The sequence below is a fragment of the Vombatus ursinus genome, unplaced genomic scaffold (genome assembly GCF_900497805.2).
Source record: "Vombatus ursinus unplaced genomic scaffold, bare-nosed wombat genome assembly UNPS02000481.1, whole genome shotgun sequence".
In the NCBI taxonomy this organism is placed as follows: Eukaryota; Metazoa; Chordata; class Mammalia; order Diprotodontia; family Vombatidae; genus Vombatus; species Vombatus ursinus.
In genome coordinates, this window is record NW_020940259.1 from 169,406 (window position 1) to 183,266 (window position 13,861).

General features: G+C 40.0%; 1 protein-coding gene across 6 annotated transcripts in view; it reads left to right on the top strand.

The window, feature by feature from the left end:
• The window catches only part of LOC114036550 (protocadherin alpha-C2), a 181,259-nt gene extending 169,372 nt beyond the window's left edge, over window positions 1-11,887 (top strand). For 4 of the 6 annotated variants that reach the window (XM_027853281.1, XM_027853192.1, XM_027853106.1 and 1 more), the window contains exon 4: window positions 4,847-5,473. In XM_027853281.1, the coding sequence (XP_027709082.1) occupies window positions 4,847-5,157 (311 nt within the window). In that variant the 3' untranslated portion in view covers window positions 5,158-5,473. Of the gene's footprint in view, window positions 1-4,846; window positions 6,906-11,836 lie in introns of those variants that run through there. The other 2 variants (XM_027853420.1, XM_027853354.1) reach the window with 2 other exon arrangements.
• Window positions 11,888-13,861: the final 1,974 nt, after the last annotated feature.

A 13,861-nucleotide genomic window follows, 5' to 3' on the forward strand; every position in this document is an offset into this window, starting at 1 on the left:
AGGGGCGGTGGTGGAGCAAAGCAGAGCTCTCCTCTGCAGAGCCAGAACACGTGGAGGATACACATGAATGAAGCCCTGTCAGCTTCTTGGTGTCTCAGGCTGAGTCAGGCAGAAACAAGTTTCCCTGAAAAGGCAGAAGCAGCTCAGTGATGTGGAAATAAAACTGATTAACCCTTGGCATTCCTGCTGTGAGCTGGTTCTTTTGCCAGCAAGAAGGTTCATTCGTTTCCTTTGGCTCAGCAAGGATGAAGACATACCTAGGCTCAGGATGACAGGTTTATTTATGGAAATGTATTTTACATAATTGCACATATATAACCTACATCAAATTACTTACCATCTTAGGGAGAGAGGAAGGAAGGGAAGGGAGAAAGGGACAAAATTTGGAACTCAAAATCATGTGCAAAAATGTATGTTAAAAATTGTCTTTAGGTATAATTGGAAAAAATAAAATACTATTTAAAAGATGACAGGTTTATTGAGTAATCACCAATAAGCTTCATTCCTTGGGTTTACACTGGGGACTAACTCAATATTGGAAATAAATCCTCTGCAGTTCCTGAGGGTGTACATTTTACTTTGCAGTTAGGAATGAGCTCAGGGTCCAGCTTAGTGGGACTTCTCCAAAAGATATTTGAGTAGTGCTGATATGCAGGTAACAACTCCAGGCCTGTCAGAAATTTTTCAAACCAATTTTATGCTTTTTGTCTCTATTGTTCATGGGCATCACCAGCACCCAGAAAGAAAACAGGACGCTTAACTCTGGCTGAACTCCTGTTGGGAAGCTAATAGGATTAAAGATTCAGAGCTGGAAGGGATAGCAGAGGTCACCTAGTCAGTCCAACCCCCTCATTTTACTGAAGATGAAATCAAACCATGGAGGAGTGAAGTTACCTAATAGAGGACATATGGGTATTAAGTGACAGTTGGGCTTTGAACCCAAATCCCCTGATCTCAAATCCAGCTCACCCACAGTACCACCTTTATACAAGAAGCTTGGGTCTTTGAATTAATTTTTTTGTTTTGTTTTGGTTTTTTTTGGTTAGGCAGTGGGGTTAAGTGACTTGCCCAGGGTCACACAGCTAGTAAGTGTTATGAGCCTGAGGCCGGATTTGAACTCAGGTCCTCTTGAATCCAAGGCCAGTGCTCTATCCACTGCGCCATCTAGCTGCCCTGAATTAATTTTTTCCTAGAGAGATAAAAGGGATCATACCAGGAATAAAAATCCCGGAGGGCATCATTACTAAATTACCAATGTTTTGTAGTGGTAGTTCTATTGTTTTTAGTCTCGCTAGATCTTTACTAGCTTATTTATAGTACAACCCTAGGAGAGGTTTCTTGTTAATTCTCTGTGACTCATTTTACCTATGGCTAGAGCCCTTTCTCCACCTGCTCAAGGTGGGAAAACCTTCTCTTGTTCGTCTGGAAAATGCCAACACAATTTGCTAGGACTTTAAATTTTGGTATTCCTTGTGCTGAGATCAAGGTTTATACTCAAAGTGGAGGATTAATTTGGTAATTTCCAACTTGTGTCTGATAACTATCTACTTGTATGGCTTCTATCTGCAATGTCACAGTTGGGGGAGCAGCTTCTTTTAGCTTAGTGCAACTCATGGTGTTTGACTTATGGCCATCATGGAGATGTTTTAGACAGCAGTATCTCTGCCACCCTTGACCTCAGTCTTTTTGCTACATAGTTTTTTTTTTTTAAGCTAGGCAATGGGGGTTAAGTGACTTGCCTAGGGTCACACAGCTAATAAGTGTTATATGTCTGAGGCTGGATATGAATTCAGGTCCTCCTGACTCCAGGGCTGGTGCTCTATCCACTGCATCACCTAGCTATCCCACTATATAGCTTTTTATCTGTGTTGGTGATCAAGATGACATAAGGCGAACTATGCTGACTGGACCCACTGCAAATTTATGTTACTTAATTTCAACTGGGTCTTCACTATGGAAAGGCAATTCTTTCAGACCTCTCTAATTGGTTCACTATCCCATTCACCACATCAGCTTTTCCAAATCTTTTCATTCTTCTTCAAACCTCCCATAGTTTCCTCTCCACACACTCTCTCAGCTGAGAACTTTGCCTAATATTTCACTGAAAGAATTGCAGAGAACTTTCTCTTCTCCCCTGTTCTTTGTCCCACAGTATTCAGATGTCTTCTGCAACTATCTCTTTCACCCATTTCACATGAAGAGGTGGCTCTTCTCCTTACCAATACATGCACAAGTGAGATCCCATCTTTTCTAGCAGATTATCCTGTCTTTCATTTTTACTCTCTCACTGATTTCCAATCTCCCCCTGTATTCTGGTTGTTTCCTTACTGTCCACGCACATACCCATGCCTTCACCATCTTAAAAAAAATCCTTACTTGAAACATCCATTTCCCCAAAACTTTCATTGCATATTTCTCAACTCTCATGGCTGAACTCCTTGAGAAGGCTATCTACAATAGGTGCTTCCATTTTCTTTCCTCTCACTCTCTGCTTACCTCTTTGCAATCTGGGTTCTGGCTTGAGGAGAAACTGCTCCCTCCAAAGTCACTAAAAATCTCTTAATTGCCAAATCTAATGGCTTTTTCTTGGTCCTCATGCTTCTTGACCTCTCTGCAGTCTTTGACCTTTTTGCCCTTTTCTATAGGTTTTCATGGCAGCGTTCTTTCTTCATTCTCCTTCTGCCTCTCTGACTTCTTCCCTGTCTCCTTTGCTGGATCTTTATACAACTCATTCCCACTAACTGTTCAAGTCACTGGAGGCTCTGCTGGGCCCTCTTCTCTTCTTCATTCGTATGATTTCACTTTGTGATCTCCTCAGCTACCATGGATTTAATTACAATCTTTATGCAGATAAGTCTAAAATCTACTTGTTCAGCCTTCTTAACCTCTCTCCCAAGAGACTTTCTCTGGTTTCATATTTCCAACTGCCTAATAACTTCTGAAACCGGATATTCCATAGACATCTTCATTTCAGCACGTCCAAAACTGAACTCATTATCTTTCCCCCAAAATGCTTGGTGTTTCTTGACGTTCTAGGTATTGCCCAGTAGAACTTCGGCTACGTGTTGTGTGGAGAAAGTATGATTTTACTTAAATACACCAATCATTGTGTCTCACTTCTCTTGGTTCTTTTCCTTATTATACCTCTCTCTGGGCTCAAAAGCAATCTGGTATGTTTCATAGTATCTGAGAGGTTACTAGAATTACAGATATTCTTCTTTTAATTGACTCATGCCCACCTCAGCCTGAACTGAGTAAAAACTTCCTTTTGGGCTAATTTGTTTTTCATTTCCAAACTATGTACTTGTTGGTTTGTACTAAAATTATTATAAATGGCCATAAACATTAATAGCAATTTTAAATAGCATAGGAATACAAATAATCATTTAAGAAAGAGGCTTTCACTCATTGAGCACCATGGGGGAGGTGGGACATTAAATATCACCCCTTCTCCCACCAGTCAGAAGGTGAATGGGAAGTCAAGGGCCTGGACTCTGGTAAAGGGAAAGTGGGATTTTTTGAGGCAATATTCCAGAGGAGCAGGAGGAAGACTGGTCCTGTCAAATGAGTTCTAGGAGCTTCATCAACCCTGATGTGTTATCAATCCACTTGTGTCTCTTCTCACCTTTCTGCATGATCTGTCACACACTGGAATCTTAGCTCCATTTGCTTTCTCTGCTTTCTGTCACTAGGACAGTTTACTCATCCATCTATTCCCTGAAAACTTGAAAGGAGAAGGTTGGGAGACCATCACAACTCTTGGTACTCCTCCCTTCCCATCTCTCCACTTGGCTCCTCTTCAGGAAGGAAGTTCTTTCAGAGTTCAAAGTCCCCTGGAAATTTGGGGAACTCTGGGCAAAGTGCCTGCATGAATATATACATGAACTTCCTTCAACTTATCATATCTTCATGGAAACATCCTGGGGGAGAGGTTACACAAGTTTCCTGACTCTTCTACAAATAATGAGTAGAAATGTGTCTGGCTACAAAGACTGACTGATCAGAGAGGGGTGAGAGACTTGTGGAACTTTTCATACCATATAATGGTTTGTATATATCTATATATATCTATAGGGGTGGAAGAGGCAAAAGTAATCCTCTGTAATACCTTTATCCTCAAACATATATGTAATATTAATTTACATTTCTCTAGCACTTAAAAGTTAACAACAACTCTGTGACATAGAAATTATCATCCTCATTTTGCTGATAAGGAAGCTGATACCGAGAAAGGTTAAATGACTTATCCAGGATCATAATTAGTGAGTATGAGATCCAGAATTTAAATCTGGGTCTTCAGGATCCATGACCAGGGTTCTTACCACTACATTGCACTATATTGCACTGCCTTTCCCTAGACTTACAAAAGCATCTCTCCTGTGGCTTTGGAAGTTTAATCAGGGCTAACAAATAGCTTCTTTGACTTTCTGTTCTGGTCAAGGTACACCTTTTTCTCCCAGTCTTTCAGAAGATTCAGAAATCCTTTTTCTGGGACTAAGTTCCTTGATGTTTCTCTTGAAAAATTGCAAAGCTTCCTTTACAACTACAATAGAACCTCCTGGTATTTGTATTGAAATGTTTACATACATTCAAGTATCTTGACCCAGAAAGGCAATAGTGGAAAATCAGTTAGTGTCAGGAGCATAGTTGGGAAGGGAATGTGGACTTCTAGTTTATCTCCTGTTCTAATCACTACTCTGGGCCTCTATTCTGGACCAAGATATTCTTCATGGAACAGTGGTGGACTATGCTCTCTTATCACAGTATTCCTGTCTAGGGGGGTGTGGCACTATGGGCAAGGGGGCTGGCTTTCCTTGACTGATATCTTGTCATTTGGATTTTTCAGAACCAGAGGCAGGAGAGGTGTCCCCCCCTGTAGGAGCTGGTGTGAACAGCAACAGCTGGACCTTTAAATATGGACCTGGCAACCCCAAGCAGCCCGGCCCTGGTGAGTTGCCAGACAAATTCATTATTCCGGGATCTCCTGCAATCATCTCCATCCGGCAGGAGCCACCCAACAGCCAAATTGACAAAAGTGACTTCATAACCTTTGGGAAAAAGGAGGAGACCAAGAAGAAGAAGAAAAAGAAGAAGGGCAACAAGACCCAAGAGAAAAAAGAGAAAGGGAACAGCACCACTGACAACAGTGACCAGTGAGGGATTCAATGGAACAAAGCCACTTAGCCAGTTTTGTAATAATGGCAAATCTCTGTTATGTAGCAACTCCTGACTCTTTCCTCCTATCCACACCAGTCCTATCTGTACAGATCTCAGAAATCAGCAGAAAGTTCCCGGTGTCTGTCTAGATCACATAGAACAGGTTTTGTCTTAAAAGCTTTACTCAGTCTGATGTTAACTCTTTCTCTCCACTCTGGCTTGTTTTCAGAATCTAAAAAGCAGACCCAAGTTTCCTTTCTCCTCCGCCGCAAAGGAGAGGCCTCCCAGCCCCACCCGTGAGAGGTTGGACTCTTAGCCTTGTGCTCCTGGAATCCTGTCTTGATGGCACTTACAGGGCAGGCTGAAAGGTTTTCAGATTGGGCAGCTGGGCCTTACTTTTGGTGTGTGCCTGTGCATGTGGGGGGTGGGGGTGGGCATGGAGGTATTCTGGTGTGTACGTATGCGTGTACAGAAGTCAACAAGGGAAGGCAAAATTAGGTTACTTAGTGCAAGAAGAGGGTAGAAATGTGAAGAAACAAAACAAATGAGTAGTTCTGAATTTTTCAGGCCGAGGAGGAAACCTGAGAAAGCAAGTGACTAGATTTTCTAAACTTAGTGTGGGATAGGTAAGGAATCTTTAATGACAGGAGGCTGTACCCATTCTCTAGACAAAACTGTATTCTGCCCCATTGACCATTAGCCTGTTTATATAATATTAAGGGTCCTGGAAAAAAATTGGCTACTATGTCTTTCTAAAACCTGCATTATGTTGGAAAAACAGTTCCTAGACTCTAAGTCGAGGCTGGTCAGGTGGACACATTGGAAAATGAGTGGCTTGGATGCTGTTTCCTGTATGTCCTTGTACTCACTCTGTTAAACATTCTTTTGCACACTATGTCTCTGAAAAGGCCACATCCTTTTCCCATAATACATATGCAAAAGGGAAAGAAAAAACCCCAACACCTCACTTTATCTATGCTCTTTGTTATTTGATAGATTTATTTAAAAATGAAAGTATAGATGTAAATGTTGAAAAACAAATATGATAAATATGATTCCCCTTTACCCCTAAAAGAGAATTAATTCTACAGCCATTAGAAACAATCATTGCTGCTACTGAAGTGCTTTAGAGAAATTGCCTGAAACATCTGTATTATATCAGCCACCTGCCAATCACAGCTTTACTCTATCAGGTCACTCTGGGACTGCCTCTTGCATGTATTAGTTACTAAACCCAAGGATCCCCATCCTTTTAAAAAATGTTTTTTATGTGCACTTTGATTACAGAATCTTCTTCAATTAACTGTCTTAAGACTCAGAAATGAAAGATAGTTGTTGTTTTCTCAGACATACAGAATACACTTAATAGATCCTGTAATTCTGTGAATTGTCTTGGTGCGCTAGCTTAAAAACTTCCCTTTGGTTTTGTGTCCCTTTTTTCTATGACACTCTGAAATGCTGCCCTTACTACTACTCATGATGTAAAATCCAACTACTGTATGTATGCTGTATGCTCTTATAAAAATCCTGAAATATACTTACTCTGTGCTTGTGTATGTGAATGTCAATGCAACTATTACCTAGAGTGGACTTTAAGCTTTCTTGTTGAATGTAACTCCATTACATTTCTTTTCTGTACACCTGTGAAAAAAGTGGAATAGTGTTCATTTTTTTTGGAAAAAAAAAAACACCACTGTTAATCAGCTTTTGTGTATGAAAGACACAGTAAAATATCTTTCTTAAATCAAGATACTGGTGATTCAAAGAATTTTATTTGTGGTCAGCCAAAAGCTCTCCCCTGTCTTTTGCCAGGAGTCCAACTGTTGAGGGATTGGATGAAACTGCTTTTTAAAAGTAGCCTTTGTGGAAGGAATTCAGAAGATAATTCCCTGTGGGTGTGTGAGCACACAACCAAACAACTTGTGACCTCCATGAATGCTGAATTTTTAAGGCTCTCATAAAGAATATTCAAAGTTAATGTCATTTCAGCTAGAACATTTTAAGTTTGTTGAAATGTGCAAATTAGATGCTTGATCAATTATTTTTGCCCTAGAATTCATTGACCTGAACAAGAAAGACAGGAATTTGTTACAAAGTTCTCCATCTCCCACGAAGAATTATTTTCTGTTTATGCTTGAGCTTTGATTCTCCCATATTTTGAAGGGTGTGTAAATTCAGCTCTGTAGGTTTGCATGGGGTAAAACAGGTTGCCAGCACATACGAGTCATGTCTACATTCTAGTTCTGACAACTTTGCCCCACTCAACCCCATGTATTTGACCTTACGTGCCTTCTGAATAATAGGAGAATTGGGCTAATTTGTTTATGATAAGAATGATGATAAATCTGTGCAGCACTTTATATATCGAGAAAGTGCTTTCCAATCTTTTGTTAGTTACCAGTTATTACAGCTGTAAGGACAAAACAGCATGTGGCTTCATTTTTAATTGGTGCTATTGGTATTTCCTATGTTATTGCTAATAAACAGATAATGGTATGTATGCAAGAAATGGTGGTCTTTTCTAAGAGCAGAGGAAGAAATAAGATAGATGGAAAAAGTTTGCCACAGCATACAGCTTACCACATCACACACTGCCTAATAGCACTAGGTGCGATTCTGAGATCCATATTCATAGCATAAGCCCATTGGAATCAAATGAGTTATACTCCAGACCCAGACTCAGTAGTCACATTCTGTAGGTAGATTCTGAGAGATCTGAGGCCATGAGGTGATCATTGCTGCAATGGTAATAAAACCATAAGTGACCAGAACTTTAGCAAGTCAGTTTTTTTCCACTAGGGACTCTGTGTTTATCTTGGCCTAGTTACTACCCAGGTACTCTGTCAGTCCTGTAGGGACAACTGGAAACCCAGATCGTACTCCATCCCATCCTCTTCCAACAATACATCGCACTCTTTTAAGGGAACACATTCCTCTGTTTCCTCCACCCTCCTCCTTCTCCTTCTATTTCTTCAGGGCTTGAGCTGGTAGAATCAGAAGCCCTTTGCCAGCTGAGAAATCTTTGAGGGTTAAAATGAATGAGAAAAGGAGGAATGAGTTTCTCTTATTCATGTAAAATAACACACATCATTTGCTCCCTACCCCAACCTCTGCACGGAAAAAAAAAAGTCAAATCAATGGAACCTTAACTCCACCCCCAGGTCCAATATAATTGGCAAGTAGCTAGATATGTGACCATTGACCCAGCTGACCTAATGATTTTCCAGAAACTCCAAAAACAGCAGGCTGAAGAGAAAGGAAAGAAGCAGCGGAAGATAACTCCAGAATGATTCATTAATTTGTCCAGTGCCCTCCCAGCTACATGGGATCAGATACCAAGTGAAGTTACAGTTCTCTTGGCTTCCAATCTCTTTGATACATATATATGATGTGTGGTCCATACATTGCAGGGAGATCATGCCTGTCACATTGTAGAGGGAATGGGGTTCCTCACTGACTATTCTTAAGAGTACTGGCTGCTGCGTTCTGAGCTGCTTAGTTCTCCAGGTGAGATTCTGGTCTTAGGGCAGAAGTAATCCATGCTTTCTCTATTTTTAATTCAAATAATAGATAGAAAGACATGGAAAATAAAAACATTAAAACAAGCTTTCGTTTGAAAATGGGTTTTTTCAGGTCAACTGAACACCAAATGGAACGGGGGAAATTACAGCTCTTCTAAAGACAACACTACCATAGCTTGCAGTTCCCCTGGAGATAGTCAGGAGTTGGAGTTATGTTAGATCATGTCATTTCTGTCTTTCCATGTGCTCACTAATAGAACATATTGACCCCTTGACCCCTCCCAGCACATCTGCAGACCTTAGGCTCCTGGCCACTGAAAAGGCACACGTCATGCAGTATGAAAGAGCCCTTCCACACCCTGCCCACCACAGTCCCATTCTTTTGTACTTAACAAGGAATCACATAGACTTTAACACATGAGCCAACATCCATCTTTTCCTGTGACTGAGAAACACTCTTAATAGATAGTAACCAAATATATGATAATGGGGGGATCACAACCAGTTGGGTGAAATGATCTTTTGAAACCCATTTGCTGGCTAATGCTGCTCCTTGGGGAAAACAAAACAAAACAAAACTGTTAATATGTGGTAAGAGCAAGTCCTGGCATTCCATAGGCACTTCCTGATTTACTTCATTAAATAAAATAAAATTTGCTGCATGGAGTAGCTAAGGGGAGATCCTACTGAAATTCACAAAATCAACTAAAGGGCAGACTTGTGTGATTATTCAGTGAATTGGGAATCATCTAGCTACAGAGCTGAAGCTTATATTTCAGGAAATATAAATCACTCCCTGCCATTATCCATCCAACAACTTGTGTTGGAGCTCAGCAAAGTGACAAATGACAGACAGCAGACAGCTGCTTGAGAAAGTAACACTGATTTGCACCAGGAAGATGTAAAGGGAGGGTGAATAAGCATTTACTGAATGTCTACTACGTGCCAGGCACTGTGCTAAGTGCTTTACAAATATTGTCTTGTTTGATCCTCACTCACAAAATCCCTGGGAGGTAGGTACTATTAACATCCCAATTTCATAGTTGGGGAAATTGATTCTGTTAACAGCTACACAACTTGCCCAAGGGGACACAGCTAGGAGGTGTCTGAGGCTGGATTTGAACTCAGATCTGCTTGACTCCAGACCCAGCACCCACTGCACCATTTAGTTGTCTCTACTCCCTGAAAAGTATATCTGAGGTGGCAAAATTGAGCTTTTCCAAGTAAGCTATTTAGTCCCTGAGCATTTAACTGAGATGGCAAAACTGAGCTCAAGGTCGTCTTAGCTGAAACCCAGAAACAACTTGTGTCCTAGAGGGGAAACCCCCTTAAATTTCTCTTCAATGGCACTTGTGAACTTTGTGTGAATGCCTCTGTCCTCTCTTCTTCATTGAATCTGGAGAGCTGTTCTCTTAAATTATTTAGTTAATAAGATCCTAGATTTAGAGCTGTAAGAAATGTTAGGCCATCTAATCCCACCCCTTCATTTTGAGGACACCGATGGCCTGAGGGGTTAAGTGACCTGTCCAAAGACATTGCAGTAAGAGGTAGGGCCTCTGACTCCAAATTCAGTGCACTTTCCACATATTAATAGACAGTTCTAATTTTTATACTCCTTGGAAAGTACACAAGATGGAAAGAAAGAGCCAGGCTGATTTTAATTTTCCTTCCTAAAATCAATTTCTAGATTCTTCATTCACTCTGATAAAGGCTTCCCTTCCTGAAATTCTAGGTGAGGTATAGGAAAGTAGGCAGGCAGTTTTCAAGCTTTCATTAGTGCTTTTTGAAGCCTCTCTCATTTGAATATAATTTAGAGCTTCTTTAGGAATTAGTTCATTTTTTTCAAAGGTTTTTCTCTCTGTGGTGCTCAGGAGGTAAACTACAAGAGTGTTTATCCACTTCTGAGGTACAGTGGGGGTGGTTTTTACTGTTTATCAAATAATGAGACTGTAACAGATGGGGATGCATGCAGCCCTTCAGGTTTAAAAAATCTCAATCATAAAACCATCTGGTTAGGGGTTTTAGAAAATTTACTAATTTCACTTATTCATCTTTGACTGAAGAAACTAAAAATTGAATCTCACCAAAGATACAATTTTGTGAGGGGGTAAAGAAGGGAAGGAAGGAGAGAGAGAGAGAGAGAGAGAGAGAGAGAGAGAGAGAGAGAGAGAGGAGAGAGAGAAAGAGCGAGAAATTTAATTAATATCATCAGGCATAGGTACTACAGAGAAAATTATAGTTCAATAACAACCATACAAACTCAGTATAGTTTGAGACCATTCAAGTTCATTGGGTACCAGGGGAAATGCCCAGCTGAATAAATGCATGTAAATGTGTAAAAAAAACAAACAAACCAAAAAACCTAATCCCATAATTCTGATTTACACAATGACCAACTACAGTTCCAGAGGACTCAAAATAAAACATATTACCCAACTCCAGATAGAGAGATAATAGACTCAGAGTACAGATTTAGGCATATATATTTTTGGACACGCGTAATGTGGGAATTTCTTTTGCTTGACTATACACATTTGTAATGGATTTTGTTTTTCTTACTTTCTTGATGGGGGAAGGGGAAGATGGGAGGAAGAGAAGTTGGGGGTGAAAATAAAATAAAATTGAATTTTTAAAAATTAATCCTATAAAATCAAAAGCAAATCCTTTTAAATGGTCCTAAAAATTAAGGCAAACGATTTTTTTTTCCTGAAAGTAGGAGGAAAATGGTTTACATTTCTTAGACCTATTGGGCTTAACTTAAGACAAGGTCATTTGGACTTCCTAATTTCTGGTGAATAGAAGAAAGGAGGGAAATGGGGCATGGAGAATTGCTGTTTCCTTATCACACCCCAGAAGAATAGCCTTTTGTTCCCCTCTTCCCACAAAGAAGTTGAGGAGCCTTTATCATACTCAATGCACCATCCTCCAGAAGAACAGAGAGGAAAGACAGATAGAACATAGTCAAAAAGCTTCTATTCCTCTGATCAACCTGAGAGGAAAAGGAATAAGGTCAAAATCAATTATTCCAGAAAGCCTGTATCTTGAAGCCCCACCTATCACTCCTGGCCAAATGATGTCACAGGCTCCTAGCCGTGTTTTTTTTAAATTGACCCAAACCTGCCCTATTTACTCAAGATGTCTCTTCTTTTTCATTCCAGATTTTGCCAGCTCTGAAGGTCAATGGAGATGATGTTCCTTTTCTCAAGAATGTGTCAACTTTTAATCAAGGGGGTCCAACAAACAGAAAGTCATCCCCTCCATTTATGACTTATTGGGGATCACTCTTTCCTGAGGCCTGTTGTTCTGACCAGAGTGAAGGTTTTTTTTTAAAGAAACAAACTACATAACAAAAATTCACAAGTTCATATACAATCTTCTCTTTTATTCTTATTCATAAATTGAAATATTTGTTAAGTCCATAATAAAAAAACTTAAGTGTGGTTAAAAAAACCCATAACACCTCTAATATTATAGTGTTTTGCTGCCTATAATAATATATCATATTATTTAATTCACATTCTTTTGCACCTTCCAAAATGGTCTTCTAATGAGAAAGTTCACAAATTACAAGTCTGCTAGAAACTGGTACTCTTCTGATTCCTAAAATATTGTTCATGGTGAGAGTAGTTGGAAATGGATACACTCCCCCATTGACCTTCACCCCTTCTTAGCACAAATTTATTCCTGTGGTCAGCCAGACCTCCAGGTCCATGGGTCAGTAACTTTTATCCTTTCTTTCTTTTTTCTTTCATGAGGCAATCAGGGTTAAGTGACTTGCCCAGGGTCACACAGCTAGTAAGAGTTAAGGGTCTGAGGCTGGATTTGAACTCAAGTCCTCCTGACTCCAGGGCCAGTGCTCTATCCACTGCACTGCCTCGTTGCTCAACTTTTATCCTTTCTACAGAAAAAAAATGGACATAGGATCATAGTAAAACACTTGCTCACACATAGGGACAGTTTGTGTCCCACATGGACATTGGTTGTGCACAGTGACAGTGTTGCTTTTACTAGTTATGACTTGGTGTTGCTGCTATAGGGTTATTATAGCTGTACAAACAACCAAGTGGCATTTCAAGCTTAAGTTACACTAACACATTTGAAACTACACCTGTATGAAAAGTTCTGAACCATCAAAATATCCTTAGTTTGTCCCCAAGTTCTTTATTTGATTTCCCAAAATTCCTCATGGGACAGCGAGGTGGCACAGTGGATAGAGTACTGGGCCTGGAGTCAGGAAGACTCATCTTCCTGAGTTCAAATCTGGCCTCAGACACTTACTAGCTGCATGACCTTAGGCAAGTCACTTAACCATGTTTGCCTCAGTTCCTCATGGGTAAAAATGAACTGGAGAAGGAAATGGCAATCACTCCAGGATCTTTGCCAAGAAAATCCCAAATAGGGTCATGAAAGAGTTGGACACAACTGAAATAATTGAATAACAAAAAAAATTTTCTCATAACTTTCTTGTTTTATATTTTGGATATCTGATTTTGTCCCTCTTCAGTATAGCCCCACAGAATATGATTAACTCTATATGAAAGTTAAATTGAATTTACTACAGTAAAATCAAAAGTTAAAATATAACAATGCAACCAACCAAGTGGTGGGAGTAGCTTTAACTGCTTCTGGTAAAATCTGAATTTTCAATCACCCTCTCCTTCATTTTATATTTTCCGTTCCTCACTTTTACTACAGAAAGAGTGGCACCCCAAATTCTTTTTTTGTGTGTGTAGTAGAGGGCTGTGTGTGGCAAGTTGATCAGGGCTTATGCTCTTTAAGGAGTCAGTCAGTTGATATAGGAGACAGGTGAGGAGAGTGAGTTCTGGCTTTTTATTTTGTACATTTTCTTTTGAGTTCTGGCTTTTTAAAGAGCTATGAGGAGTGCAGCCAATCCTTTCCCTAGCCAATGGTTCACTGCCTCACAAAGAGGTAATAAAGCATAAAGGCTGCCTTTTGCTGTTTATACCAGTCTGACTCTTTGTGATCCCATTTGAGATTTTGAACTAGGATCTTCATGACTCCAGGCCCAGCATTCTATCAACTACACCACCTAGCTGCCCTAAACATTTCCTTATATTTCCTTTAAGACTTTAATACCTCATTGTCTCTGATAATAGATCCTACTTTGTGTCTTTTCTGGGTTGGTGAAAATCAATTGATTTTGGGTCTCCTGGTCAACTCCC